This window comes from Phacochoerus africanus, chromosome 3 (assembly GCF_016906955.1).
Source record: "Phacochoerus africanus isolate WHEZ1 chromosome 3, ROS_Pafr_v1, whole genome shotgun sequence".
Taxonomy (NCBI): domain Eukaryota; kingdom Metazoa; phylum Chordata; class Mammalia; order Artiodactyla; family Suidae; genus Phacochoerus; species Phacochoerus africanus.
The window spans coordinates 186,188,358-186,216,248 of NC_062546.1; the positions used below are offsets into that span (position 1 = coordinate 186,188,358).

Sequence of the window (27,891 nt, forward strand, 5' to 3'; positions counted from 1 at the left end):
CCCCACCACTCCGTCACACTGACCAGTGTCCTGGGCCTTTAAGAGGTGGATGGGCTGAACTGAGGGAGAGAGCTCACACCTCTCCCTACCCTACTCCTTCCATCGTGCTGCAACTCTGGCAGTGACAGCAGCAAACTGCAGCAGAAGAGGGGAGGAAGCCAGAGAGTGCAAGAGGAGCAAAGGAGAAAAGAAGCCTGGCTGGGTTTCCTCGTGCCACAGTGGAAGGCATCGCAGACACAGGATTGCCGTCGCACCCACGGTAAGAGCCTGGAGGCTCTGACCAGCCTCTGCTCCAAGCTCGGTCTGCCTGAGTCCCTAACTCCTCCCTGCACATGTTTATCCATCCTGCCTAAACTGTACCCTGCACTCCTTTGCCTGACAGGTCTACAGGGTTCCAAACTTCTGGTTTTCTCTTGCTTATCCTCTTCAACTTGACAGTTTTCCTGCTGACTGTATCAGTCACCTCTTTATATGGGGACCTCTTGGCCACCCAGTGCTGCCACTCAGAGGGGAGCCCAACCCCTGAAGGGAAGAGACAGAATTGGAGCTTAAGCACAGATTCCTTAACAGATTGTTGAGGATTACCGAGTGAAGGTTGGCCAAGACCCCTGGGAAGTACCGAAACCCCTGGTGATCCGGAGAGCGTTATGAGACTTCCTTGGAAAGAGTCGGGGTTTGAGATCAATGGTCATGGGCAGTTTGTTGGCATGGCAGAGTGCTGAGCTGGGAAGAGCATTCGATTCTAGTCCTGACTCCGACATTAGCTATGTGACTTTGAACTGCACCTTCCTGATCTATGATAAAACAGAGTGTAGGGTGTCCCAGATTCGCTTGTGTATCAGGGGTGCTGCTTTAAATAAATATTTCTCACCCTTGGAAGTCTGAGAAGGAATCTCTATTTTAAGACACTGTCCAGGGGATACTGATAGAGCCAGGAACCACTGGATAAGATGTGCTATAAAAGAGTCTTCAAGCTCCAACATTCTGAGGGCGATGACCTATGACCAGAGCCATTCTGTCCTCTTTATGTGAACCGAGTCTGTCATAATCCTGCTCCAAAGCGAGAGAGTAGACAGAATGATTCTCTTCCTTCCTGTCCTCAGAGAGACCTTAGACACCTTGAATTCCACTTATAAGCCGTTGGCACCATTGGCAGCTCTGCCAAAATCCATCTCTAGGTGACATGAAGCCATCTGGCACTTGAGGACCAAATCTTGCTCGGCAGCCCAGGCCACCTCCCACCTTATTTTGTGTCTCTATTTTCTCATCTATATTATAGAGGTAATTATCCATATCCTTGAGGATCTCCACATACGTGTCTAGACGCAGACAGTTAAGACCCAGTCTCTCTTCCTCACAGTCTTAATCCTCTGCTCCTTGCCCCTTGCTCTTGCCCCCGCTCCCAAATCCCTTCTCCATGCTCTCCCAACTGCACCTGCATCAGTTAGGACCATCCTTCCATCCTACCTTCAAGCACCTGAGGAAACACCAAGACCTAGAACACCTAGGTTCTAAGTCACATTCTCTGGGCAGTTTGTTTAGTCAGTCTCCTAGGATACAGGGGAAAGTGAGGCTGAGTAGAAGGATGTGTGCTACTCAGTATCTGAACCCAAGTGTCCCCCTTTCTGGACCACGGTCTCAAACTCTTCACAGGGGATGAGAACCAGAGCTGTTGGGAATTAGAGGAGAAACTAAACAGGAAAGAGTAACGAGGAGAAGGATGAGAAGAGGAGAGCAAAGAGAGGCTGACTTAAGGGAGCAAATAGGGAGGCAGAGAGAGGATCAGGAGAGAGAAGAGTGAGCTGGGGAGAAAGGAAAAGGAAAGGGTCAGGCAGAGGATGCGGAAAGGAAAGGAGATAGGAAGAAAGAAAAGGAAGGCTATTAGGTGGGATACGGTGGGCACGGAAAATGATGGAGAAGAGAGACAAAACATCATTGTCCCTCACTGAGTCTTAGTCGGCTTTAATCTGCTTTCTAAGGGCAGAGTCCTGGTGAGACCTCTGAGCTGGTCAGATGGAGACCTCAGTTCTAGTCCCAGTTCTACTACTTATTTCATTAGGTGACTGGCAGTTTAACTAGTCCTTTGTCCCCTTCTCTATAAAACAAAGTCCAGCTCTGATATTCTGTGGCTCCCTGAGCTGAAATTGGCCCTCTAATGGCCACATGTCACCTGGATGCAGGTTTAAAAGAGTGATTCCGGAGCAGGATTGGAAGAGCACGCCAAACTCTGGGATTGGAAGAGTTTGAGAAAAGAGCATAAAATAATTTAATTTTCTAAGGCTGATTTGAGAAGAAGTAACCTCCAAAATAGGGGGTATCCTGGTACCTGGGCTCTGTCCTCAGGCTCCCCATGTTCCAGGACATCGTGGTGAGGCTCCCAGACACAGGTGTAAGGGAAGGTAATTCCATCTACTCCCAGGGCCAAGGCCCACCCATCCCAGAAATTCAGGTGACAAGATAAGGCAGGAGGTTGGTGAGGGAGATTAGACTTCTGCCCTAGGCTGACTCCACCCACCCTTAGAGTCTGAGGACCTAAGTCATTTAAGAGGGAACTGTTCTTTTTCAGGCTTCATACAGATTTTGCAAACCTCAGATTCCAAACTGGGCATCCTCGCCCAGCAAAGCAGAGATGCTTTTCTGTCACTCAGGAAACACTCGGTCTTCCTTCTTCTATCCAGAGATTTCTCCCAGTCTCACCCGGGCTTACAGATTCAGCCTCCGCCAGCAAAATCTCTTCTTAGAACTGTCACGCGGTTCTTGTTCTCCCAAGACTGCCCTACATTATCTCTTCCACTTAAGCTCAGACTGATTCCTAAATTTCTCCTCTCCCTCTGGGCACCTGCATATTTCTACTCCTTTAGAAAACCTCTTCAGGGTCCTGCAGTCAGGAAAGCTGTATTTTCAGTGACTTCCACATTATTCCTAAAGACTTAGTCACCCTGGGTGACATTATAGGCTCTTCCCACTTAAGAGGGATAGAGCACTAATATGCTGTGTGACCCCAGACAAGTCACATCACACTTCTGGACTTCGGCTTTTTCATTTGTAAAATGTAGGGAGTTGAATTGCATGCTGTTTTAATGGGTACTAACTGAAATGATTGCTTTAAGGATTCTTTTTTAGTTTCTAAGATGTTCACCACTGTCAAATTTTAAACTTATTAATTAAAACCCACAACATTTCTATTCAAGTGCAGATTCTTTTTTTTTTTTTTGCCTTTTCTAGGGTTGCTCCCATGGCATATGGAGGTTCTCAGGCTAGAGGTCTCATCAGAGCTGTAGCCGCCAGCCTACACCACAGCCACAGCAATGCGGGATCCGAGCTGCGTCTATGACCTATGCCACAGCTCACGGCAATGCCAGATCCGGTTAAAATATGTTCTAGAGTCAGATCATTTGAAATCAACTACTAGCTCCCTCACTTGGTAATCTGGGGCTAAGTATTTAACCTGTCCATGCCTCAGTTTCCCAATCTGAGAAATGGGGATGATTACAATGCCTGTTCTTACAGATTACAATGCCTGTTCACTGAGCAAGGCCAGGGATCGAATCCGAAACCTCATGGTTCCTAGTCTTGGATTCGTTAACCACTGAGCCATGATGGGAACTCCTCAAGTGCAGATTCTTTTGCTTAACACAAAAGCTTAGAGCTTTATGTTTCGTGAGCTTGGCCAGTTTCAGCATGATTTGGTCAAGAGTTGAGCATGTTCTTCTAGCAGCAGAACTAGAATCAAAATGACCACAATTCAAATCTTCTACTTCTTTTCAAGGCAAGTTTGTCATTAGCTACTTGGATAACTTAACCAGCCCTAAATTAGACAGAATACATTTAAAGCAGCATCCTTTTTAGTAGGTAAAAAACACTTGAAACTGCAGTTCTGAGACAATGTAACTTGTCTGGTCCATTAAAACTGAGAATAGGAGTTACTGTTGTGTGGCTGACTAGTACCCAGGAGAATGTGGGGTTGATCCCTTGGTTAAGGACCTGGCATTGCCACCAGCTATGGTGTAGATTGCAGATATGGCTTGGATCCCGAGTTGCTGGGTCTGTGGTGTAGGCTGGCAGCTGTGGCTCTGATTTGACCCCTAGCCTGGGATACGCCGTGGGTGCGGCCCTAAAAAAAAAAAAAAAAAAAAAAAAGGTGAGAATAACTGTTATGAAAGGAATATAAAATGTACCTTATCATGTGAAGGTGGAAGAAGTGACTTACTCAGCTAAGTGCAGCACTAAGTGTTGTAGAAGAGACAAAAGCAATGCTCTGGCCTGGCCCTCCAGCACCATTGAGAGGGCTCCCAGAGGAAAGAAGCTGGGATGGTCCCACCTGGAGCAGGGAAGGCTGGGATGTAGAGAGATTCCCAGTTCTGAAATGGGACAGCTAGAAAGACCATGATTCCTAATAATAGGGAGCTGCGAAGTGTGCTCAAGTTCACCCCATTAGGAGTTCCTGCTGTGGCGCAACAGGATCGGCAGCATCTTGGGAGGGCTGGGACACAAGTTCCATCCCCAGCTTGGCACAGTGGGTTAGGAATTGGTAGTGGTTTGGGTCAAGACTGTGGCTCGGATCTGATCCCTGGCCTGGGAACTCCATATGCCTGGGGTGGCCAAAAAAGAAAAAAGGAAAAAAAAAAAGGTTATTTTATTGATTGCAGGGTACTGGGAAGGCAGGGGATATTAGGCAGAAAGCCCTAGTTTGGGTCAATACCTGCAATTGAGGTTTCCTCCCTGGGAGGCAGCCACCTGTCACCACGGCTCAAGCATTTGTGAACAGCAAAATCCAGCCTGGGAAGGTGCTGCTGTTCACCAAGCCCCCTGCCCTACTGCAGAAGGACCCCGGAGCTCCTCAGCCTATGGCCCTTCAAAGAAGGCCTTTTGGAATTTGTTGGTATCACAGCCACCGGTGACACCAATGAGATTAAGATTATTTGCAACAATGAGTTTCCATTGTGGCTTGGTGGTTACAAACTCAGCTAGGATCCATGAAGATGTGGGTTCAATCCCTGGCCTCGCTCAGTGGGTTAAGGATCTGGTGTTGCTGTGAACTGTGGTATAGGTCACAGACACTGCTCGGATCTGGCGTTGCTGCGGCAGTCTGCTGCAGCTCTGATTCGACCCCTAGCCTGGGAATCTCCATATGCCATGAGTGCGGCCCTAAAAAAGACCCCCCCCCCAAAAAAAAAGATTATTTGCAATAGCTTACAGGAGCCAGATGGTACCTGGGGTCTTTATCAGTAAAGAGTGATGCATCGATCTAATATGCGTGCACGAGGGAGAGGAGCTGTTGACTTGCCTGAAGCAAATTGGAGCTCTGCAGTAACTACAGAGCAGACCCCAGGCTGGCAGCCCCCACCCCCCCCCCCCGCCGAAGAGTTGGATGGCACTGCAGATAACAATAGCACTTCCTGCTGGATGGTCCCTAGGCTGCCAAAAACCTAGCTGTAGCAACTCTACTTAAAATTCTGAAACATGTTAAATCAAATAATGGGGGGTGGGGAGTGGAACTGGTGCACAAAACCAGATTTTTCTTCTGACTCAGTATTATAAGTGGATCAAATTGCCCCTCCCCCCCCCAAAGAAAGTCCTGGTTTGGCCCTTTTTGGAGATGGCTGTGGGAAAGAACAGACAGAGGTCCTGGAATCAGATATATTTGGGTTTTAATTCCGAATCCCTATGTGATTGAGGCAGGTTTCTTAGCCTCTCTAAGCCTCAGAATCACCACACTCTAATTAGAAGTAAAGAGGAGTTCCTGTCGTGGCTCAGTGGGTTAAGAACCCAACAAGTATCCATGATGATGCAGGTTTGATCCCTGGCCTCCCTCAGGATCCAGCATTGCTGTGAGCTGTGGTGTAGGTCGAAGACGAAGCTTGGATCTCATGCTACTGTGGCTGTGGTGTAGACTGGCAGCTGCAGCTCCGATTGGACCCCTACCCTGGGAACTTCCACATGCCTCAGGTGCAGCCCTGAAAAGGAAAAAAAAAAAAAAAAAGGAGAAGAAGTAAAAAGAGCTACAAACTGGAGTTCCTTGGTGGTGTGGCAGGTTAAAGATCCAGCATTGTCACTGTTTTGGCTCAGATTGCTACTGTGGCAGCCTAGGAACTACCACATAATACAGGCACAGCCAAAAAAAAAAAAAACCAAAAAAACCCCCCAAAAAAGGACCTATAAACTATGTAAGTGAAGTAGCTGACATATAGTGGGCAGTCAAGACCTTCTCTTCCTTGCTTCCTCTTCAACTCCCAAGATTAACCTAAAGCCTCTTATTGCTCCTCGCTCCTTTAGGTGACTCTGGCACCAGCTGGTGGAGCAGTGGGTCATGGCGTCCCTGCTGCAAGGCCGTGAGTACCCTTGCTGGAGAAGAGGGCTTGGGGAGACAGCCCAGGGACAGGGAGGAGGCTGGACCTCTGTTCAGGAGCAATTCCTGGGCCCTCCATCCTCCCCACCGGCTACCAAGTCTCTGCTTCTCCTGGCTCAGGGCTGCCCATCAATCAAGACCTGCTGCTGATGCAGAAAGGTATGCTGATGCGCAAGGTGAGGTCCAAAAGCTGGAAGAAGCTAAGATACTACAGACTTCAGGACGATGGCATGACAGTCTGGCATGCCCGGCAGGCCGGAGGCAGGGCCAAGCCCAGCTGTGAGTGATGTGGATGGCTAGGGGCGGACACATGGGTGGATAGGACCCTAAGGACCCAGCAGCCTGAGAGAAGGGAAGGGACCAGTGTCCATGGTGTGCCCTGGTGCTGTCCTTCTTATGTCTATGTCTGAGCCTGTAAAATGGAAGTTATAACCATACTTCAGGGTGTTGTGAGGATCAAACTGGTTGTTGCATACAAAGGACTTAGAAGAGTCTTGGCACATAATAAGGCTCAACACATCATAGGTTATATTATTATTATTATCATTATTATTGTTATAAGAGCATGATCTCAGGCATCAGACCACTTGGATTAAAGCTACAGCTCTGCCAACTCCTGGCCGAGTGGCTTTGGACAACTTACTTAAGCTAAGTTTCAGTTTCCTCATCTATAAAACGGCAAAATAGGCCTAGTAGGTTACAAGGGCTCAAGAAGTTAATGTATAGAGAGTTTCCGTTGTGTGCAGCGGAAACAAATCCGACTAGTATCCATGAGGATGCAGGTTCGATCCCTGGCCTCACTGTGAGCTGTGGTCACAGATGCAGCTTGGATCCTGTGTTGCTGTGGCTGTGGCATAGGCTGGCAGCTGTAGCTCCAATTTGACCCCTAGGCTAGGAACTTTCATATGCCACTAGTATGGCCTTAAAAAGCAAAAAAAAAAAAAAAAAAAGGAAATTAAAAAAAAGAGAAGCTGTTAATGTATAAAGCACCTAGCATGAGTCCTAAAACCGGGATACATTTAATGTTAGCCATGATGATGAATATTTTTAAATATTATAAATGCATCATAACAGTGTGCATCCTATTGGCCACTTTATGATCCCGCTAAAAACTTGATCACAGGACACATCTGAGAGAATCTACTTTAGTTAGTTAGTTACTTATTATTTATTTATTTTTGTCTTTTTAGAGCCGCACCTGCGGCATGTGGAGATTCCCAGGCTAGGGTTCAAATCAGAGTTGTAGCTGCCTGTCTACATCACAGCCACAGCAACTCTGCAACCTACGCCACAGCTCACGGCAACGCCAGATCCTTAACCCACTGAGCAAGGCCAGAGATCGAACTTGTGTCCTCGTGGATACTGGTCAGATTCTTTCCCCCTGAGCCATGACGGGAACTCCCGAGAATCTACTTTAGACACATAACCAGTGCTTACAATCCATACCACCCCCAGCTTAAGAAGTCGAGGGGGTGGAGTAGAATTTCTCTGACTCCTTCCCAGACATCTGGAAAGAGGAAACCCTCAAGCTTGGAATGGGAGAATTGAATTTGGGCACATTGTGCTTTGGCGTAACTGCTTCTTCCCTGTGAATGTGTTTACATTTGTCAGCCCTGCCAGTCCTCTTGTGATAACCATGTGGACTGGCCATGGAAGGGATCATCCCTATTTAAGATGAGAACACTGAGGGGTTAAGTCGTTTTGGTCTGTGTCACACTGCGAGCGGGTGGCTGGAAGCCAGCTCTTGCCACTCTCAGCACAAGCCCCTTGCCCTGCTGCCTATGAAAACAGCAATGACTCAGTGTGGTCTCCTAAATTCTAAGGGTCTCCATCTCCCTGTACTTCAGTCTGCAGTACTGGCTTCACAGAGAAGGGCATACTTGTCCTTGGCCCTTAGCCGCTACAATTTGGCCAACTCTCTCCCTCAGTGCGTCACTTGTTTCTTCTCTGGCAGTCTCAATCTCCGACGTGGAAACGGTGCGTGGGGGCCATGAGTCTGAGTTGCTGCGCAACCTGGCAGAGGAGTTCCCCTTGGAGCAGGGCTTCACCATCGTCTTCCATGGCCGCCGCTCTAACCTGGACCTGGTGGCCAACAGTGTTGAGGAGGCCAAGGTCTGGATGCAAGGGCTCCAGCTATTGGTGGACTTTGTCACTAACATGGACCAACAGGAGCGGCTGGACCAGTATCGGCAGAATGAAGTCAGAGTGGGAGCCAGGGGTCACTGGAGGAGTCAGATGTTTCAGGACTATGGACAAGTGGGAGGGGGTGCAGGGCTCCAGAGGGCCAAGAGTGCAGATGGACTAGGCAGAGACAGCTCAGGCCCACGTGAGGCTGAGGTTACTGAGGGAGGAATAGAGGCCTAGGTTGGCAAAGGCATGGCCAAGCAAAGTCTGGGCAGGAATTAGGGCCTACAGGATGGGGCTGCTGATCCTGAGAGCTAAATGGAACATCCCATTGGCATTAACTACCATAGTGTGAGAAGCAACTTCTTAGAGGAATTACTGGGATCAACTCATTCCAAGTTTCCTAGATCATACTTATTCATTCCTTCATTCACCATCTATTAAGCAGAATGTATGAGACACTATGCCAGGCTTTAGGGATATAAAGATTAATGAGACTCAGATAGATATTGTTTTAGTTGGTAGAGAGAATAGAATTGTGTAAATAATCTAAGCGGCGTAAGCAGTGTTGCAATATTTAAATAACTTGTAAATGTTCAGAGGAAGGAGAAATATTCAATTTTAGCTGAGACAATTCTGAGAAAGCTTCTGAGATGAAGTAGCATTTGAGCTGAAACTTGAAAATGAGTAGGAGTTCCCACTGTGGCTCAGTGGTTAACGAACCCAACTAGTATCCATGAGGATGTGGGTTCGATCCCTGGCCTCGCTCAGTGGGTTAAGGATCCGGTATTGCTGTGACCTTTGGAGTAGGTTGCAGGCGCAGCTCAGATCCCCCATTGCTGTGGCTGTGGCGTAGGCCGGTAGCTACAGCTCTGATTCGACCCCTAGCCTGGGAACCTCCATATGCCGTGGATGCAGCCCTAAAAAGACAAAAAAGAAAAAAAAAGAGAGAATGAATAGAATCTGAACATGAAGAGAGGAGGAGGGAAGGACATTCAGCCTGAGGGACCAGCATAAGTAAAGTCCTGGAGGCAGGACCTGAAGAGCAGGAGAGAGGGTGGGACATCCGCGGGCAGGGAGTTGCTGAGTCTGGTTAAGGTACTGGGAGGTGAGAGGTGTGTTGAGGAGGCTGAGTTGGGGCCAGATCTTGGGGGTGAAGAAGATCTTACCTTCTGTAGTAAGGAATTTGGGCTTCTCTCTGCAGGCAACAGGGAGGTCCCTGCAGGCACCTGAGCCATGTGAGGACAAGATAGGTCCTGGGGAGATTATTTTGGAAACTAATATAGAAAATGAACTGGCACTGGGGAGAGACTGGCGACAAAGACACGGGAGCAGAAGTCAGTGGATGAACATGCACACACATCTGCACATACACACAAACACACACTCAGTGCTTTTGCCTTGACTCAGACTTAGATGGCTGAGTGATTGGTTCCAGCGTGGAGACAAAAACCAGGATGGGCGGATGAGTTTCGGAGAAGTCCAGCGGTTACTGCACCTGATGAATGTGGAAATGGACCAAGAACATGCCTTCCAGCTTTTCCAGGTGAGCCTTTTGGGGAAGGGTCAGCAGAAGCCAGCCAAGGCCATATCCTCCCTTGGCCGAAGTCCTCTGCCCTGCCCAGCAACATTAATCTGCTGAATCTCTCCTATGTGCCCTCACACCATTCCACACTCAATGGGAAGTGTGGGTAGGACACAGCTCTTAACCTTCAGTCCTGTTGGGAAGATGACTCATGATCTTATGAAAGGTAAATAACAATAAGCTATTACATCAGACCTCAGGGACCTCTCTGTCCATGGCCAGAAGGTCACAAGTGCCTAGTACAGTGGAAAACTTCAGCTAGCATGTGAGTAAATAGGAGGAGGGAGGAGTTCCCATCGTGGCTCAATGGAAACAAATCTGACTAGCGTCCATGAGGATGCAGGTTCCATCCCTGGCCTTGCTCAGTAGGTTAAGGATCTGGTGTTGCCGTGAGCTGTGGTGTAGGTCACAGGTGCAGCTCAGATCTGGCATTTCTGTGGCTGTGGTCTACAGCTCCGATTGGAGCCCTAGCCTGGGAAAGTCCATATGCTATGGGTGCTGCCCTAAAAAGACCAAAAAACCAAACAACCAACAAACAAACAGGAATCTTCCAATATTCTAGGGACATATCGGGGCATTTAACTTTTTCTAGTCGAAAATGTTCTCTAATAGCAAATGATATGGTTGATAAGCTTTTTACTTAACTGAAGTGACTTCTTCTGTGAACACTAAGTGTCAGGAGTTCTGTGGGAGTTTTATGGAAGCATGTCTGGATCCATCAATATTATTACCCTTACAGGGAAAGTCAAAGCCAAAAAAAAAAAAAAAAGTACTGTTAAAGGGTTTGTCCACTTTCCTCTGAACCATCTCTTACAGACAGCAGACACATCCCAGTCTGGGACTCTGGAGGGAGAAGAATTTGTAGAATTCTATAAGTCATTGACTAAGCGTGCTGAGGTACAGGAATTGTTTGAAAACTTTTCGTCTGATGGACAGAAGCTAACACTGCTGGAATTTGTGGATTTCCTCCAAGAGGAGCAGAAAGAAGGAGAACGTGCTTCTGATCTTGCTCTGGAACTCATCGACCGCCACGAGCCTTCAGATAGTGGTAAGAAGACTAGGGTGGAAAGGCACCAGACATGGGGGCGCATGGGGGACCGTGATTAGAAAGATCCAGAAGCAGTTCCTGCTGTGGCACAGTGAGTTAAGAATCCAATTACAGCAGGTCAGGTCACTGCAGAGGCATAGATTTGATCCCTGACCTGGCACATTTAAAGGATCAGGTGTTGCCGCAGCTGCGGTGCAGGCTTGGATTCAATTCCTGGCCTAGGAACTTCTATATGCAGCTGTTTAAAAAAAAAAAAAGGTCCAGAGACAATCAGCCTTCCGCCTAACTAAGAGGCTAAGTCCACTCCCCTCCCCGCCCCAGGCCCCCTGTCCAATCATCTTCATCTCATTCAACCACTTGTCTGGAAGGTGAGAGCCATTTCCTGCCTACATAAGACAGGATTCTCCTCTGTCAATGCTAGATCTCTCAGGAGGAAGAACATTCCACACGTCCCCTTTCCTCCACTATGCTCATGTTTCACATCCTTCACCTTAGGAAGTTCTTCCTAATATCAACTTTGTCCTCATTGGAAATGGAAAATCCTTGGTCCTTGCTTTTGGCCTTTTCTCTAGTGCCTATATTTCCTTTTCCTAGTTCACTTCATGGCTCCTATTGGCTGTCCCTTTAAATGCTGGCCCTCTGCCCTTTCCCGGGCTTTCTCCAAATTCTCCAAGTGGTTCTTGAGTCCTAAGCCCCTGAGCCAAGAAACTGGTCAGCCCCTGGCTGAGGAGGAGGATGAGGTGGCCAGTTGTTCAGCTTTTAGCAAGCACAGCTAAAATAGACTTTCTCTGCACTCAAAACTTTCTCTTTGCCTTCTTTAGTAGACATTTTCCTGCCCTCCATTCCCTTCAGAATGTGGGGATGTGATGCATTTACATTATTAATAATAAGTGACTTACAAGGCACTTTCATATCTCTTACTTTATTTAGTCTCCACTCCAACCTTGTAAATCAAAGGCAATCATCTTTATTGGGCTTTTGCTAAGTATCCCAGAATGTGCCAACATCTCTATATGCCTTTCCTCTTCTAATCCTTCCAACAACCCTATGAAGTGGTTTCTATTATTAAGTCAAAAGAGGAAAACTGTGCAAAACAGGAAAACTGAGGTTTAGAAAGCTCAAGGAGTTCCCTGGTGGCCTAGTAGTTGAAGATCTGGCATTATCACTACTGTGGTATGGGTTCAATCCCTGACCTGGAAACTTCTGCATACTCTGGGTGCAACCAAAAGAAAAAAAAAGTTAGGAAAATCAAATCACTTGCTCAAAGCCAACACTAATGAAAGGAGGTACTGGAAATAAAACCCAGGTCATTGGAATTCCCGTTGTAGTGCAGCAGAGATGAATCCAACTAATATCCACGAAAATGTGGGCTTGATCCCTGGCTTTGCTCAGTGGGTTGGGGATCCAGTATTGCCATGAACTATTGTATAGTTTGCAGATGTGGCTTGGATCCCAAGGGTTAGGGTTAGGGTTGTGGCTGTGGCATAGGCTGGACCCCAATTCAACCCCTAGCCTGGGAACCTCCATATCCAGTGAATGCAGCCCTAAAAAGCAAAAAAAAAGAAAAAAAGAAAAAAAAACCAAAATAAACCAAAACAAAAAAACCCAGGCCATCTGACTCTTACCTGGTGCCTCTCTTAGAGAATGAGGATTAGAGGCAAGATGAGTATGACCTGGACCAGTGACCCAGGTTTCCTGGGTCTCAGCTCCCATTGCCTTTCATTCATTCATTCATTCATTTCATTCATTCATTCATTCATTCCTTCATTCATTCATTCCTTCATTCATTCATTCACTACTTCAGCAGGGGCTCACTGGGTACCTGCAAGGTGCCAGGACCTATGTAGGGATCAGAGATACAGTAGTGGGTCAGACAAGGACACTGCCCTCATGGAATTGAGAGTCAAACAGAAAGCACTGAAATCACTGATTCCAAATTCACACAGGTGTTCAGAGAAGAAAGGGGCTATAAAGCAATCATTGCCGAGAATAAGTAGAAGAGGAAGTTGGAAGGTTAAGAAATAGGATTCTTAGAGTTCCCACCATGGCTCAGAGGAAATGAATCTGACTAGCATCCATGAGGACGAAGGTTCGATCCCTGCCCTTGCTCAGTGGGTTAAGGATCCGGCATTGCTGTGAGCTGTGGTGTAGGTTGCAGATGTGGCTCGGATCCTGGGTTGCTGTGACTGTGATGTAGGCCAGCCACTACAGCTCCGATTGGACCCCTAGCCTGGGAACCTCCATATGCCGCGGGTGCGGCCCTAAAAAGACAAAAAAAGAAAAGAAAGAAAAGAAAGAAAGAAGGAAGAAGGAAGGAAGGAAGGAAGGAAGGAAGGAAGGAAGGAAGGAAAGAAAGAAAGAAAGAAAGAAAGAAAGAAAGAAAGAAAGAAAGAAAGAAAGAAAGAAAGAAAGAAAGAAAGAAAGAAAAGAAAGAAAGAAAGAAAGAAAGAAAGAAGGAAAGAAAAGAAAGGATCCTCTGTTTCCAGGGCAGGATACATCATTACCTTTTTCTACCTCCCAGCCCTTGTGCTGTTCCTTCCCTTTGTACTTGACTATCAGCTGCAGCACTCCAGCTGCAGAGGGTGCGATCAGTCAGGAGAGGGGGGCTCAGGGCCCCACTCTGCTTCTTACTGAGTAACCCCGGGCATGTTGCTTAACCTATCAGAGACGCAGTTTTCTCATTTGTAAAATAACTGGTGATCAAACAAAATAAAGCAGGTGAAAAGTACCTGGTAACTATGGACTTACCCTAAGTGATTTGCAATTTGAGTTACTACAGCCAAGCCTAAAACCTCTTGCCCAACCTCTTGCCATTTTCCACCATCCTCAGGCCTTGGAAAACCTGAAGCAAGGAAAACTGGGCACGAAAATCAAGGTGTTCTGCCTCCCCTGCACCCCTCAGCGAGACTGCACAGGACAGTGGTGTAGGGCCTGGCTCTGATACCCGGCTGCCTGGGTTCAAATCCCAGCTCCTTCACTTATTAGTTATGACACCCTGAGACAGGTTATATAACCTCTCAGGGCAGGTTATATTCCATCTACCTGATTGCAATGGTCAGAGCATTAAAAGAGATGCTGCATTCAACATCCTTGGCACAGAGCAAGTACTCAGGAACTGTTAGTCATCTTTGTTGTTATTATATGAAGCCTGTCCTGCCCTCAGAAGGAGTGTCGTCTGAGGGGACATTGGACAAACACTCCTTAAGCACCACATGGGAAATGACAATGGGAAGGAACTCTTAGGCCATAGTTGGCAGCAGCTACCCAGCCCAGGGAGTAAAACACAAGGACCTTGGTCTTGTCACTAACAAGCCTTTGACTTTGATCCTTCCTGAGCCTCGGTTTCCTCAACTACAAAATTAGCCCTTTGGACTGAGTACTGTATTCCCCATTATGGTAACTGTGTGTGACTACTGGAGTTTAAATTACAGTCAGCCTTCTGTATCCACAGGTTCTGCGTTCACGGATACAGAGGGCTGACTGTTCCATGCCATTTTATGTAAGGCACTTGAGCATCCATGATTTGGTATCTGCCGTGGGGAAGGGGGAGGTCCTGGAGCCAATCCCCTGTGAACACGGAGGGGATGACTGTCACTAAAATCAAAATTTAATTTTATTTATTGGTGGGTTTTTTTTTGCTTTTTTTTCAGGGCTTCACCAGCAGCATATGGAGGTTCCCAGGCTAGGGGTCTAATCAGAGCTACAGCTGCCAGCCTATCCCACAGCCACAGCAACACCAGATCCGAGCCGTGTCTGTGACCCACACAGGATCCTTAACTCACTAAGCCGGTTCGGAATCGAACCTGAAACCTCATGGTTCCTAGTTGGATTTGTTTCCCCTGGGCCATGACGGGAACTCCCTAAAGTCAAAATTTTAAATTCAGGGAGTTCCTGTGGTGGCTCAGCAGTTAACAAACCTGACTAGTATCCATGAGGACATGGGTTCAATCCCTGGCCTTGCTCAGTAGGTTAAGGATCCTGTGTTACTGTGGTTGTGTCATAGGCCAGCAGTTGCAGCTCTAATTCGTCCCCTAGCCTGGTAGCTTCCGTATGCCACAGGTGCGGCCCTAAAAAAAAAACCAAAATTCAATTAGATTCCTCAGTCGCATGGCTACATTTCAAATGCTCAGTAGCTATATGTATCTAGAAGCTACTATACTGGACCACGCAGAGCAGACTATTTCCATATTGTAGAAAGTTCTACTGGATACACTGGACTAGAACAATCTTAATGATTCCCCTGTAGCTTTAACGTTCAGATGGGTGGGCATGATTCAAATGATGGACCCAGGATTGGGCAAGTTTGGGATCTGGAGGCTGGGAGTGGACACCACCTGAAAGGCTGGGCCCTGGAGAGGGTGGAGTGGGGGGTGGTCGGTAGCCTGGGTGCTCCCACCAAAGCGTCTTACTCTAGCTACCCACACCCTAGGCAAACTGCGGCACGTGCTGAGTCTGGATGGCTTCCTCAGCTACCTCTGCTCGAAGGACGGAGACATCTTCAATCCGACCTGCCTCCCCATCTACCAGGATATGACTCAACCCCTGAACCACTACTTCATCAACTCCTCCCACAACACCTACCTAGTGGGGGACCAGCTTTGTGGCCAGAGCAGCGTGGAGGGTTACATACGGTGCAGTGGGGGGAAAGGGTGAAGGGGTTCAGCTCCTGAGAAGGGAATATTTGTGGGAAGTTGCCCGGCGCTGTCAGTGGATAAAAGGGCTTGAAAAGCTGTTGCAAGGTGGGGATGGGGGGAATTTGGGGCTGAGGATCCCTGGATCCTTGAGAGACTTGGAGGAGATATTGAAGGCTGGTAGGAGAGTGGTATTGAAACTCTGTGGTTAAATAGAGCTTCTCTCTCTTTCCTAGGCAGTGAAACTCTCTGGGAACTCAGAGGTCCTGACAATTTATTCTGAACAAATAAATAAACAAAATGTTAAATGGGAGGCAGGAGAGCAGAGCAGCTAAAAACAGCAGAACAGGGAGTTCCCGTCGTGCATGGCTCAGTGGTTAATGTACCCGACTAGTATCCATGAGGACATGGGTTCGATCCCTGGCCTCGCTCAGTGGGTTAGGGATCTGGTGTTGCCGTGAGCTGTGGTGTAGCTCTCAGACGCAGCTTGGATCCCACATTGCTTTGGCTGTGGTGTAGACTGGCAGCTACAGCTCTGATTCAACCCCAAGCCTGGGAACCTCCCTACGCCACGGGTCGCGGCCCTAAAAAGACAAAAAGACAAAAACCAACCAACCAACCAAACAAAAACCAGTTAAAATAGGTTCTGGAGTCAGATCGTTTGAAATAAAATACTAGCTCCCTCACTTGGTAATCCAGGGCTAAGTATTTAACCTGTCCATGCCTCAGTTTCCCCATCTGAGAAATGGCGATGATTACAATGCCTGTTCTTTCTAGGTTGTTGTGAGGCTTAAATGAGGTAATCCCTGTGTCCATAGCTAATAAATGGTACTTGCCTTTAGCATGATTAATCATGGATTAGATAAAATCATCGGGATATCTTTGTAATGCCAGGAAATCAACTAGTAGTTTCAGTGGATACATGATGAATGGGACATGTAGTTTCTTTCTTTTTTTTTTTTTTTGGAGGGGGCACCTGGATGGGACATGTAGTTTCTTACCTAGGAAGTCTAGTTGAGAAAATCAAGCGTAAATTACCTGAGAGTTTGAGTAACTCGGTATTACATAATGATATATAACCAGAACACCAGAATGTGGTGGCTCGCTAAGGAACAGTTGATTTGAGTTGGGCCGGGTGGGGGCGGATGGAGGTCGGTGAGACCTGCAGCAGTGTCCAGTAGATAGAGAAGCGTCCATGGAGATGTAGCTCGAAGGAGTCTTGATGGGCCAGTGCCAGTGAGCGCTGCGCGCCCCAGAATGGGGAGAGGGTCCCTAGGTGGAAGATCAGACCTTGACCCCTCCTGTCCCTGGGGATGGGGTTCTTGCAGGGCCCTGAAACGGGGGTGCCGCTGCGTGGAGGTGGATATATGGGATGGACCTAACGGGGAACCTGTTGTTTATCACGGACACACCCTGACCTCTCGCATCCCGTTCAAAGATGTTGTGGCCGCTATAGCACAGTATGCCTTCCAGGTAGGAGCCCCAGCATAGAAATCCTCACGAGGTGAGAGGATAGCAAGGAAGAGGCTCTGGGTTTGGGGGGGGCGGCGGGGCGTGGTTGGAGGGAAACAGCAGCTACATCAAATGGCCCATGTGTAAACGAGATTTTAACTGAGACGCTTTAGGCAAATGTTAAGGGATTATGATGAATAAGTGTTGGATGTATTACTAGTAATTAGCAGTCACAGAGATAAGCACTAGAGACTGGTAATTATGACTTCTAGCAATTTCTGTCACCCATCTAGCGAGGGTGGCTGAGGAAACAGAGAAAGTGGTGGGTAGAGCTGGGAGGCGGTGGCAATCTGGAGATGAAAGCCCATGAACACGTAACTGGGGGAATGGCGTGGCTTTCCCACTGTGAGCCAGAAAACTCAGATTCCAGAGGGACCTGGGTCAGACCTGGCACAGAGCTGAGATTTGGAATCCCAAAGTGATTTTAAGATGTGGGGTACTCAGATCCAGGGAGAGCTCCTTGAGGTCTGGCAGAGGGTCAGGGACTTTGGCCGTCAGGGCACGCAGATGACTGAGTAATTAGGGGGGCCTGGAGAAGCAAGGAGGTTAGAGGCCTTAGAACTCTGGCTCCTGTGTGCCCTCCCCGCTTCATCAGACATCAGACTATCCAGTCATCTTGTCCCTGGAGAACCACTGCAGCTGGGAGCAACAGGAGATGATAGCACACCACCTGACTGAGATCCTGGGGGAGCAGCTCCTGAGCACCACCTTGGACGGGCAGCTTCCCACTCAGCTGCCCTCCCCCGAGGTAGGGACCTTCTCCCTCAGGCCAGGCTCTGCATGGCTTCCCTGTCACCTGGGCTCCTTCTTCCATGCCCATCTTGCTCCCTTCTCACCCTCAGATGGACCATGTTGCTCTTTAATATCTTTGGAGACACCTTTAATTTTTTCTTTTTTGTCTTTTTTTGCTATTTCTTGGGCTGCTCCCGTGGCATATGGAGGTTCCCAGGCTAGGGGTCGAATCAGAGCTGTAGCCACCGGCCTACACCACAGCTCACGGCAGCACCGGATCCTTAACCCACTGAGCAAGGCCAGGGATCGAATCCACAACCTCATGGTTCCTAGTCGGATTCGTTAACCACTGCACCACAACGGGAACTCCGAGACAACTTTAATTTAACAAAGAATCTGGAGTCCCCGTTGTGGCTCAGTGCTAACAAACCGGACTCGTATCCATGAGGGCGAAGGTTCCATCCCTGGCCTTGCTCAGTGGGTTGTGGATCTGGTGTTGCCATGAGCTGTGGTGTAGGTCACAGATGCGGCTCAGATCCTGCGTTGCTGTGGTGTGGTGAAGGCTGGCAGCTGCAGCTCTACTCCAATTTGACCCCTAGCCTGGGAGCCTCCATATGCCATGGGTGCGGCCCTAAAAAGAAAAATAAAAACATTAAAAACAATACAAATAATAATCTAACTCAACATAGAATTCTAGATATAGTTCTCTAAATTTAAAAGCATTTAGGAGTTCCCTAGTGGCTCAGTGAGTTAAGAATCTAGCATTGTCACTGCAGCAGCTTGGATTGCTGCTGTGGCACAGGTTTGATCCCTGGCCTGGGAACTTCCACATGCCACAGGTATGGCTGAAATTAAATAAATAAATTAATTTAAAAAATAATTTATTTACTTTACATTTCCTTTAAAGATTTTTTTTTTGTCTTTTGCCTTTTTAGGGCTGCACCCACGCGGCATATGGAGGTTCCCTGGCTAGGGGCCGAATTGGAGCTGTAACTGTTGGTCTACGCCACAGCCACAGCAACTCAGGATCCGAGCTGTGTCTTCGACCTATACCACAGCTCACAGCAATGCTGGATCCTTAACCCACTGAGCAAGGCCAGGGATCGAACCCACAAACTCGTGGTTACTAGTCGGGTTCATTAACTACACAGTCACGACGGGAACTCCTATATTTCTTTATTCAGTGGAAAATCTTAATTTTTTCCTGATAGTTCATAGTTGTTGCTGGCTACACAAATAAGGAGAACGAGAAATCCCCCCACCATAATCTCAACCTGCCCCATAACAGCTGTCAGTATATTTTTTAAATGCTTATGTAAACATATATGTGAGCATATGGTTACATTTTTTAAAACATAAATGGGATGATCTTTTCTATCCCTTTTATATCTCGCATATAATACATATCATGAATGTCTTCCCCTGTATAATTTTTTCTTTTTCTCTTTTCTTTTTTTTTCATTTTATTTTTTGTCTCTTTAGGGCTGCCCTCATGGCATATGGAGGTTCCCAGGCCAGGGGTCAAATTGGAGCTGCAGTTGCCGGCCTACTCCACAGCCACAGGAATGCAGGATCTGAGCCACGCTGAGACCTACACCACAGCTCACAGCAATGCCGGAACCTTAACCCACTGAGCAAGGCCAGGGATCAAATGCATGTCCTCATGGATACTAGTTGGGTTCATTAACCACTGATCCATGACAGAAACTCCCTATTGGCCATAATTTATTCAACTGATAGATGGTAACCATAACCAGTAAATGGTAAACATTTAGGTTGCTTGAAATGTTTCACGTGTACACACATCTTTGTCCATTTACTCTTTCTCTGAGATAGATTCCTAGAAGCAAACTCGCTGGGTTGAAAAGTTTGCAGGTTGACATTTCTGGTTATTATTGTCAAGTCGCCCTCTGGAAAAAATCCCAACGTGCACTCCAAGCCACAGTATAAGTGTGACGACAAATAACTACAGTAGTAGGATGATTCATAGTGGCAAACCTGGGAAAAAAGTCACATTTTGGAGTTCCCACTGTGGCACAGTGGGTTAAGAATCTGACTGCAGCAACTCGGGTAGCTGCAGAGGCGCGGGTTTGATCTCCAGCCAGGCTCAGTTTGCTGCAGCCTGTGCCATAGGTTGCAGCTGTGGCTCAGAGTCAATGCATGACCTGAGAACTTCCATATGCTATGGGTGTGGTCACAAAAAAAGTCAAGTTTTTAAAAAAGAAATGTCTATATTTCCTTCTTTTGAATTAGTTGATATTACTATTTACCCAGTTTTGTTAGGGTCTATAAATTTTAATTGATGCACAACAGTTTTTTAGAATGTTAAAAGATATTAATGCTGTGTGTTATGCATATTAACACATATTAATGCAAAATGTTTTTTGTGGCCTACTTTTTCTTTTTGTATTTATAGCATCTTCTGCCTTACACAGATTTTTAAGCTTTATGTAGTCAAATCTACCAATCCCCCCCCCCTTTTTTTTTTTGTCTTTTTGCTATTTCTTGGGCCACTCCCGCGACATACGGAGGTTCCCAGGCTAGAGGTTGAATCAGAGCTGTAGCCACCAGCCTACGCCAGAGCCACAGCAATGCAGGATCCGAGCCGCGTCTGCAACCTACACCATAGCTCATGGCAATGCTGGATCATTAACCCACTGAGCAAGGGCAGGGACCGAACCCAAAACCTCATGGTTCCTAGTCAGAATCATTAACCACTGCACCACTACGGGAACTCCCCAATCCCTTTTACGTCTTCCGAGTTTTCATTTCATGGTTGTTGTTTTTCTTTTTTTGGCCACGCCCATGGCATGTGGCAGTTCTGGGCCAGTTATCAAACCTGCACCATAGCTGTAACCAGAGCCACAGCAATGATAATGCCAGATCCCAATCCGTTGAGCCAAGAAGTAACTCCTCATCTCATGGGGTTTTTTTGTTTGTTTGTTTTTTTGTTTTAGTCTTTTTAGGGCCATACCCGTGGCATATGGAGGTTCCCAGGCTAGGGGTCGAATTGGAGCTACAGCTGTGGGCCTACACCACAGCCACAGCAACGTGGGATCCAAGCCGCGTCTGTGACATACACTACAGCTCACAGCAATGCTGGATCCTTAAACCATTGAGTGAGGCCAGGGATCGAACTCACACTTCCTGGTTACTAGTTGGGTTCGTTAACCACTGAGCCACCACGGGAACTCCATCATCTCGTGTTTTCAAAGGATTTGCTACCTTAAGGTCATTCAAAAAAAAAATGTCTATTTTCTTTTAATATGCTTATGTTCTTTATATTTACATAAATCTTTAATCTACGAGGATTTTTTTTTCTTTTTAGTGCTGCACCTGAGGCATATGGAAGTTCCCAGGCTAGCGTCCAATTGGAGCTATAGCTGCCAGTCTATGACATAGCCACAGGAATGTGCTATGAGGAATCTTTATGTGTCAAATGTGAGGTAGGGGTCTGCATTTTTTCCCCTCTTATGGATAGAAATATTACAGGTTTGGAGTTCATGTTGTGGCTCAGTGGGTTACGAACCTGACTAGTATCCATGAAGATTTGGGTTCGACCCCAGGCCTTGCTCATTGGGTTAAGGATCCGGCATTGCTGCAAGCTTCAGTGTAGGTCACAGATGTGGCTTGGATCCTGAGTTACTGTTGCTGTGGCTGTGGCTTAGGCCTGCACATGCAGCTCTGATTCAACCCCTAGCCTGGGAATCTTCAGATGCTGCAGATGCAGCCCTAAAAATAAAAGAGAAAATAAAAAGAAGTTCCCACAGAAAGATTGCTTGCACACAGAAGGGAATTCCTAGTGGGTTTTTCGTCGTTGTTGTTGTTGCTTTTTAGGGCCACACCCACGGCATATGGAGATTCCCAGGCTAGGGGTCGAATTGGAGCTACAGCTGCGGGCGTACACCACAGCAATGCCAGATGCTTAACCCACTGAGCAAGGCTGGGGATTGAACCCACAACCTCATTGTTCCTAGTCGGAAATCATTTCCACTGTGCCATAACGGGAACTCTGGGAATTCCTGGTGTCAAGCGAACTTGTAATATTTCTTTCTTTCTTTTTTTTTTTTTTTTTGCTTCTTTATGGCCACACTGCAGCATACGGAGGTTGCCAGTCTAGGGGTCATATCAGAGCTGCATGTGCAGGCCTACACCACAGCCACAGCAATGTGGGATCCAGGCCACGTCTGTGACCTACACTGCAGCTTGCAGCAATGCTGGATCCCTAACCCACTGAGTGAGGCTGGGGATCGAACCCACATTCTCATGGACACTATGTTGTGTTCTTAATCTGCCAAGCCACAATGGGAACTCCCCAGTGAGAACTTGTTTTTTTGTTTTTTGTCTTTTTTTTTTGCTATTTCTTTGGGCCGCTCCCGCGGCATATGGAGGTTCCCAGGCTAGGGGTCCAATCGGAGCTGTAGCCACCGGCCTACGCCAGAGCCACAACAACTCGGGATCCGAGCCTCGTCTGCAACCTACACCACAGCTCACGGCAACGCCGGATTGTTAACCCACTGAGCAAGGGCAGGGACCGAACCCGCAACCTCATGGTTCCTAGTCAGATTCGTTAACCACTGCCCCAAGACAGGAACCCCCCCCCCCCCTCAGTGAGAACTTGTGATCAGTCACTTCCTTTGCCTTTGAGGTGGTCCCGTGAGAGCAGTGGGACCTGCATGATCTCCAGAGGGTTCCAGAGCAGATAATTAGACAGGCCCCTTCATTTTTGTCCCCTAGGAGCTTCGGAGGAAGATCTTGGTGAAGGGGAAGAAGTTAAGAACACTTGAGGAGGATCTTGAGGAAGAGGAGGAAGAGCCAGAGGAGTCTGAACTGGAGGGGGAGCAGGAGGCTGAGCTGGAGCTGGAGGCCCAGTTTGAATCTGAGCCCCAGGAGCTGAGCCCTCGCAGTAAAGACAAAAAGGAGAAGGTAAGCCGGGAGAATAGTCTTTCTGTTCTGGCATTTGATCAGTCTGGACCACAAGCTGAGAGCCCACGTGTGAAGAGACTGGAGCCAGGCAGGGTGGCTGGCCAAGGGGCAGAATGCTCCTTGCCTCCGATGAAAGAGGCCTAAGAATGCATACAAGAGCATCACTATATATATGTATCGCATCACTGTATTACCATATAGATAGATCGCAGTGAATTTCCAATCTCTTCGCCCTCAAATCTTTTTATTTATTTATTTAAAAATTTTTTTTTTGTCTATTTGCCTTTTCTAAGGCTTCACCCATGGCATATGGAGGTTCCCAGGCTAGGGGTCCAATCGGAGCTATAGCTGCCGGCCTACACCAGAGCCACAGCAACTCGGGATCCGAGCCGTGTCTGCAACCTACCCCACAGCTCACCGCAATGCTGAATCATTAACCCACTGAGCAAGGTTAGGGATCGAAGCCGAAACCTCATGGTTCCTAGTCGGATTCGTTAACCACTGAGCCACAACGAGAACTCCCCTCAAATCTTTTAAAAGTGAACTCATATAGGGAAGCTCAGGATACAAAACAGATAAATGCAAAGCCATCCTGGTTGAAGCACCCCCTTGGCTCTCTCCTGGGTCCCCCAAGTAACTTCTCAGACATCTTTGTATTACTTCCCAGTCTCCTTAAAGGCCAGTTTAAAAACCACTGATGGGTGTGTGTGTGTTTATATTGTGTAAGTAGGGCTTGCTAGAGTGACTGCTGTGGCCTCAACTAAAGTGGGATTAGTTCGAGAAAGATTCTTGGAAAAGGTGAATCTGAGGAAGGGCCAGAAATAGCCAAAGAGAAGGAGCAGGAAGAGCCGGGGAAGGGGCGCTACTGGCGGGATCTGCAAAGATCCTGCTTTGAAGTCTGCATTTCTCTCTCTTGTGCACTTACTTGGCTCAGCTAACTTCTAGCTTATCCTGTTCTCACTGAAGCTGTGTTGTCTAACCTGCTGCCAGGCCCAGGGATGGAAATGGGAATTCAGGAGAAAAATTTGGGACTCTCGCATCCTTCCGGGTGTGACTTCGGTGACCATTTGTATACCTTGATGTATCTGTCTGGGCTCAAGTACTGTTTTGGTTTTTTTTTTCCTTTTTTAGGGCTGCACCTGTGGCACATGGAAGTTCCCAGGCTAGGGGTCTAATCGGAATCACCACAGCCACAGCAGCGTCAGATCTGAGCTGCGTCTGCAACCTACACCACAGCTCATGGCAACGCCAGATCCTTAACCCACTGAGCGAGGCCAGGGATTGAACCGGCAACCTCATGGTTCCTAGTTGGATTCGTTTCCACTGCACCAAGACGAGAACTCCTGTTTAATAATAATAATGCATTTAAAACCCATTACCTGCAAAGTAACAGAGCAGACCCTTCAAGCCCAGAGGCTGAAACTGATCCCATCAGTATCTAGAGACAGCCTTTATTCCCATTCCCATCCTCAGGTTGTGAGGTGCCCGCTGTTGTGTTCGCCTTTGTGTTGTGAGATTATGACCCAGGCTCCTATTTCCAAGCCTGGGGTCCTTCTCTTTCCCAATCAGGTGAGGCAGGAGGGAGACTACAGTGGGGAGGCAGTGGGCAGAGGCTTAGGCTGGGTGGGAAAGCACAGATCTTGGCCACTGGCTTCTGCCCTCTCAGATTGCTGATGCTTCAATTCCATCTTCCTCTCTACTGTCTCCTTTTCTAGAAAGTCAAGGCCATCTTGTGTCCAGCCCTCTCTGCCTTGGTTGTCTACTTGAAGGCGGTCTCATTCTACAGCTTCGCTCATTCGAGGGAGCACTATCGCTTCTATGAAATATCTTCTTTCTCTGAAGCCAAGGCCAAGAGCCTCATCAAGGAGTCCGGTCAGGACTAAAAGGGGGAGGTAGGGGAGGAATTGGGATGAGTAGAGTCAGGACTGCTGGGCAGGCAGATTGAGTGCCAAGAAAGAGGACGGGGGAGGTGAGGAGGGATGGGGAGCCAAGAAACTCCTCAGACCAGGCAGGGGACAGGAGTGTGGCTCGTGGGCTGAAGGCTCCAGGAGGAAGCAGGCTGTGGGAGATGGTCTGCATGGAACAGCAAGAGGCACAGCCAAGCTCTCTAGAGCCAGCCTTCAGAGATGCTGGAGAGAAGAGTGAAGTGGGTGGGCAGGGTCCTTGGCACCAGGGAAGAGGAGCATCCATCCCACCCACTAGCACCCCATCCCCACACCCACTTTACAGGCAATGAGTTTGTGCAGCACAACACCTGGCAGTTAAGCCGTGTGTATCCTGGTGGCCTGAGGACAGATTCATCCAACTACAACCCGCAAGAATTCTGGAATGCAGGCTGCCAGATGGGTGAGGGGGCGGTGGGAACAGGGGGAAGCGAATGGAAGGGGAGCAGGTGGGAAGTAAATCCCTGGCAGGTGAGGGCTGGGGCCAGGGATGCTCTGAGAAGTGTGCTAGCTGAGGAAGGTGCTCCCATGGAGTTCCCAGCAGCCCTTTCACACTCCACGTGTCTGTCTAACTCCCGGAAGGGGGGGCTGACCGGCCCCCATGGTGAATCCTTCCCTTTTCTCCCGGGCCCTCAGTGGCCATGAATATGCAGACTGCGGGGCTTGAGATGGACCTCTGTGATGGGCTCTTTCGCCAGAACGCTGGCTGTGGCTACGTGCTGAAGCCAGACTTCCTGCGTGACGCTCAGAGTTCCTTCCACCCCGAGAGGCCCATCAGCCCTTCCAAAGCCCAGACCCTCCTAATCCAGGTATAATGGAAAGAGAAACTCTTGGGAGGAAACTGGGATAGCTGAGGTAGAGGCTGGGGATGGGGGAGGTTGGTGGGGGCGGAGTGGCTTGGTCTGACGGGAGTATAATGGGTGAAAAGCTCCTCTGGAGAGGCTGCATGGACCTTGGAGCCAGTTGCCTGGACTCAAACCCATTTACTAGTTGTGTAATGTGGGGCAAACTCCTTAACTGTTGTCTCCTCGCCTTCAAAACCAGGGTCGTGATACCGCCCATCCCACATGGCCGTTGTGATTAATGTGAAGCGCTAACCCCAGGGTCTAGGGCTTTGTGAGTCCTACAGAAGGTTTGCTGTGGAAGCACCCACTTTCAAACCAAATTTCTACTTGGATGCATTTTATTTTAGTCTTTCTAGGGCCACACCCTCGGCATATGGAGGCTCCCAGGCTAGGGGTTGGATTGGAGCTGTAGCCGCTAACCTACGTCATAGCCACAGCAACACCAGATGCGAGCTGCATCTGCAAGCTACACCACAGCTCATGGCAATGCCCACTGAGCAAGGCATCGAACCTGCGTCCTCATGGATGCTAGTCAGCTTTGTTTCTGCTGAGCCACAACAGGAATTCTCATTTTAAATAGCAGATAAGGTACCAGAAGAAAGTACATTACCCATGAGAATTAGCTCTGCAAACCCAAAAGCTAGAGCCCAGGGTCCTGTGTCCCCCTCCCCTCAGCTTTCCTCCTCCCCCACCCAGGGTGAGAACTGGAGGGGGGCTGGGCTGAGCAGGAACTAGTGAGGTTCCAGAGCCCTGGTTGCAGGTAATCAGTGGTCAGCAACTCCCCAAAGTGGACGACAGCAAAGAGGGGTCCATTGTGGATCCACTGGTGAGAGTGGAGATCTTTGGCGTCCGCCCAGACACAGCCCGGCAAGAGACCAGCTACGTGGAGAACAATGGTGAGACTGGGCAGCACCAGGGATGGGTGGGGGGAGCACGGCTGTTGTTTTCCTACCACCTGGCCCTCCTTTAAGTACAGTCCCCTCTCCCGCCACCTCCACGGGAGGCAGCGTGGAACAGGACGAAGAATGAGGACTTGGACACCTTGGGCCTGAATCCAGGCCCCTCATTTACAAGCTCCGATGACCTAGGCAAACTGCTTAAGGGCTCTGCGCCTCCATTTCCTCACCTGTGAAATGGTGACTTGCCAAGAAAATCAGCGAGAGGACACAGGGAAAGCGAGCCGGCAGGGTCAACGACGGCTGTTTCTTCACTCCTTCCCTCGCTGCCCCTCTCCCCGCTCAGGTTTTAATCCCTACTGGGGGCAGACCCTCTGCTTCCGGGTCCTGGTACCTGAACTGGCCCTGCTGCGTTTTGTGGTAAAAGATTATGACTGGAAATCCCGAAACGACTTCGTCGGTCAGTACACCCTGCCCTGGAACTGCATGCAGCAAGGTGAGCCAGTCCCTCCCGCCCTGGCCTGAGCCGCAGCTCTGGCTGCCTTCCTAATGCTGTCCTCCTGCCCCCTTCCAGGTTACCGCCACATACACCTGCTCTCCAAGGATGGCATCAGCCTCCACCCAGCCTCCATCTTCGTGCACATCTGCATCCGGGAAGGGCTAGAAGGGGTTGAATCTTAAGGTGGGCATTTCACAGGAAGGGTGGGTGCGCTGGCTTTAGATAATAAGAGAAACCTGGACGTGTGCTCCAGAAAGCAAACAGAGCTGGTGAAAATACTCAGAGCTGGGCTGAGTATTTCCTAGGCAATTACTTCAGCTTTCCTGACAAGGACCTATGTTTCACCTTCTCTTCCCTTTCCCCAAGCCTCTGTCATCACTCCTGTCTCTTCCCTCTGTATCCTCTATACTGGAGTTCCTGGCTTCCTCTTGCTGTAGGCTCACTGCCATATCCAGATCCAGGACTCCTCTTTCCCACCCACTCTGGCTCAAAGACGGAGTGCAGCTAGAAATCCAGAGAGGGGCTTGGGGCGGAAAGATTCAGAGAGGCACTATCTCCTCCACTCCCAATTCCTCAAGTCCAGAGCCAGAGGAAGGAGAAAGCGAGCCTCGAGGCTCCCCAGGCAAAGGCTGGGGAAGACCTGACCTCAAGACTGTACAATGACACTCAAGAGAACAGTGAATGGCCCTCAGAGTCCCCAATGGACTGCTTCTCCCCAGCCCCACCGGTATAAATAGAACTTCTCTCCAAAACTGGCTTGAGTATGGCCTCTCATTGCTGGGCAAGAAGGGGAGGAACAAG

General features: G+C 48.5%; 1 protein-coding gene and 1 pseudogene across 3 annotated transcripts; both read left to right on the forward strand.

Moving 5' to 3' along the window:
- On the forward strand, nt 1-27,842 carry PLCD4 (phospholipase C delta 4). 3 transcript variants are annotated; one of them, XM_047773516.1, is made up of 17 exons: nt 2-259; nt 6,277-6,332; nt 6,470-6,628; nt 8,304-8,532; nt 9,890-10,019; nt 10,875-11,106; nt 15,536-15,737; nt 17,066-17,210; nt 17,845-17,997; nt 22,719-22,907; nt 24,623-24,779; nt 25,137-25,253; nt 25,487-25,659; nt 26,456-26,591; nt 26,938-27,087; nt 27,166-27,273; nt 27,528-27,842. In XM_047773516.1, exons 2-16 carry the CDS (start codon nt 6,311-6,313, stop codon nt 27,270-27,272), a joined length of 2,301 nt encoding a protein of 766 aa, XP_047629472.1. In that variant the 5' UTR covers nt 2-259; nt 6,277-6,310; the 3' UTR covers nt 27,273; nt 27,528-27,842. The 3 variants fall into 3 exon arrangements, with proteins under 3 accessions (XP_047629473.1, XP_047629474.1, XP_047629472.1); XM_047773517.1 differs by lacking the exons at nt 27,166-27,273; nt 27,528-27,842 and having other exon boundaries at nt 1-259; nt 26,703-27,039; XM_047773518.1 differs by lacking the exons at nt 26,938-27,087; nt 27,166-27,273; nt 27,528-27,842 and adding an exon at nt 26,672-26,784 and having other exon boundaries at nt 1-259.
- Nucleotides 994-5,314, forward strand: LOC125121988 (glutaredoxin-1-like; annotated as a pseudogene).
- Nucleotides 27,843-27,891: the final 49 nt, after the last annotated feature.

Coding starts and splice junctions, on each gene's coding strand:
- PLCD4 (XM_047773516.1), top strand. CDS start 6,311: ATGGCGTCCCTGCTGCAAGGCC. Junction 8,533..9,889: donor CAACAGGAGCGGCTGGACCA/GTATCGGCAGAA, acceptor ACTCAGACTTAG/ATGGCTGAGTGATTGGTTCC. Junction 17,998..22,718: donor CTCAGCTGCCCTCCCCCGAG/GTAGGGACCTTC, acceptor TTTGTCCCCTAG/GAGCTTCGGAGGAAGATCTT.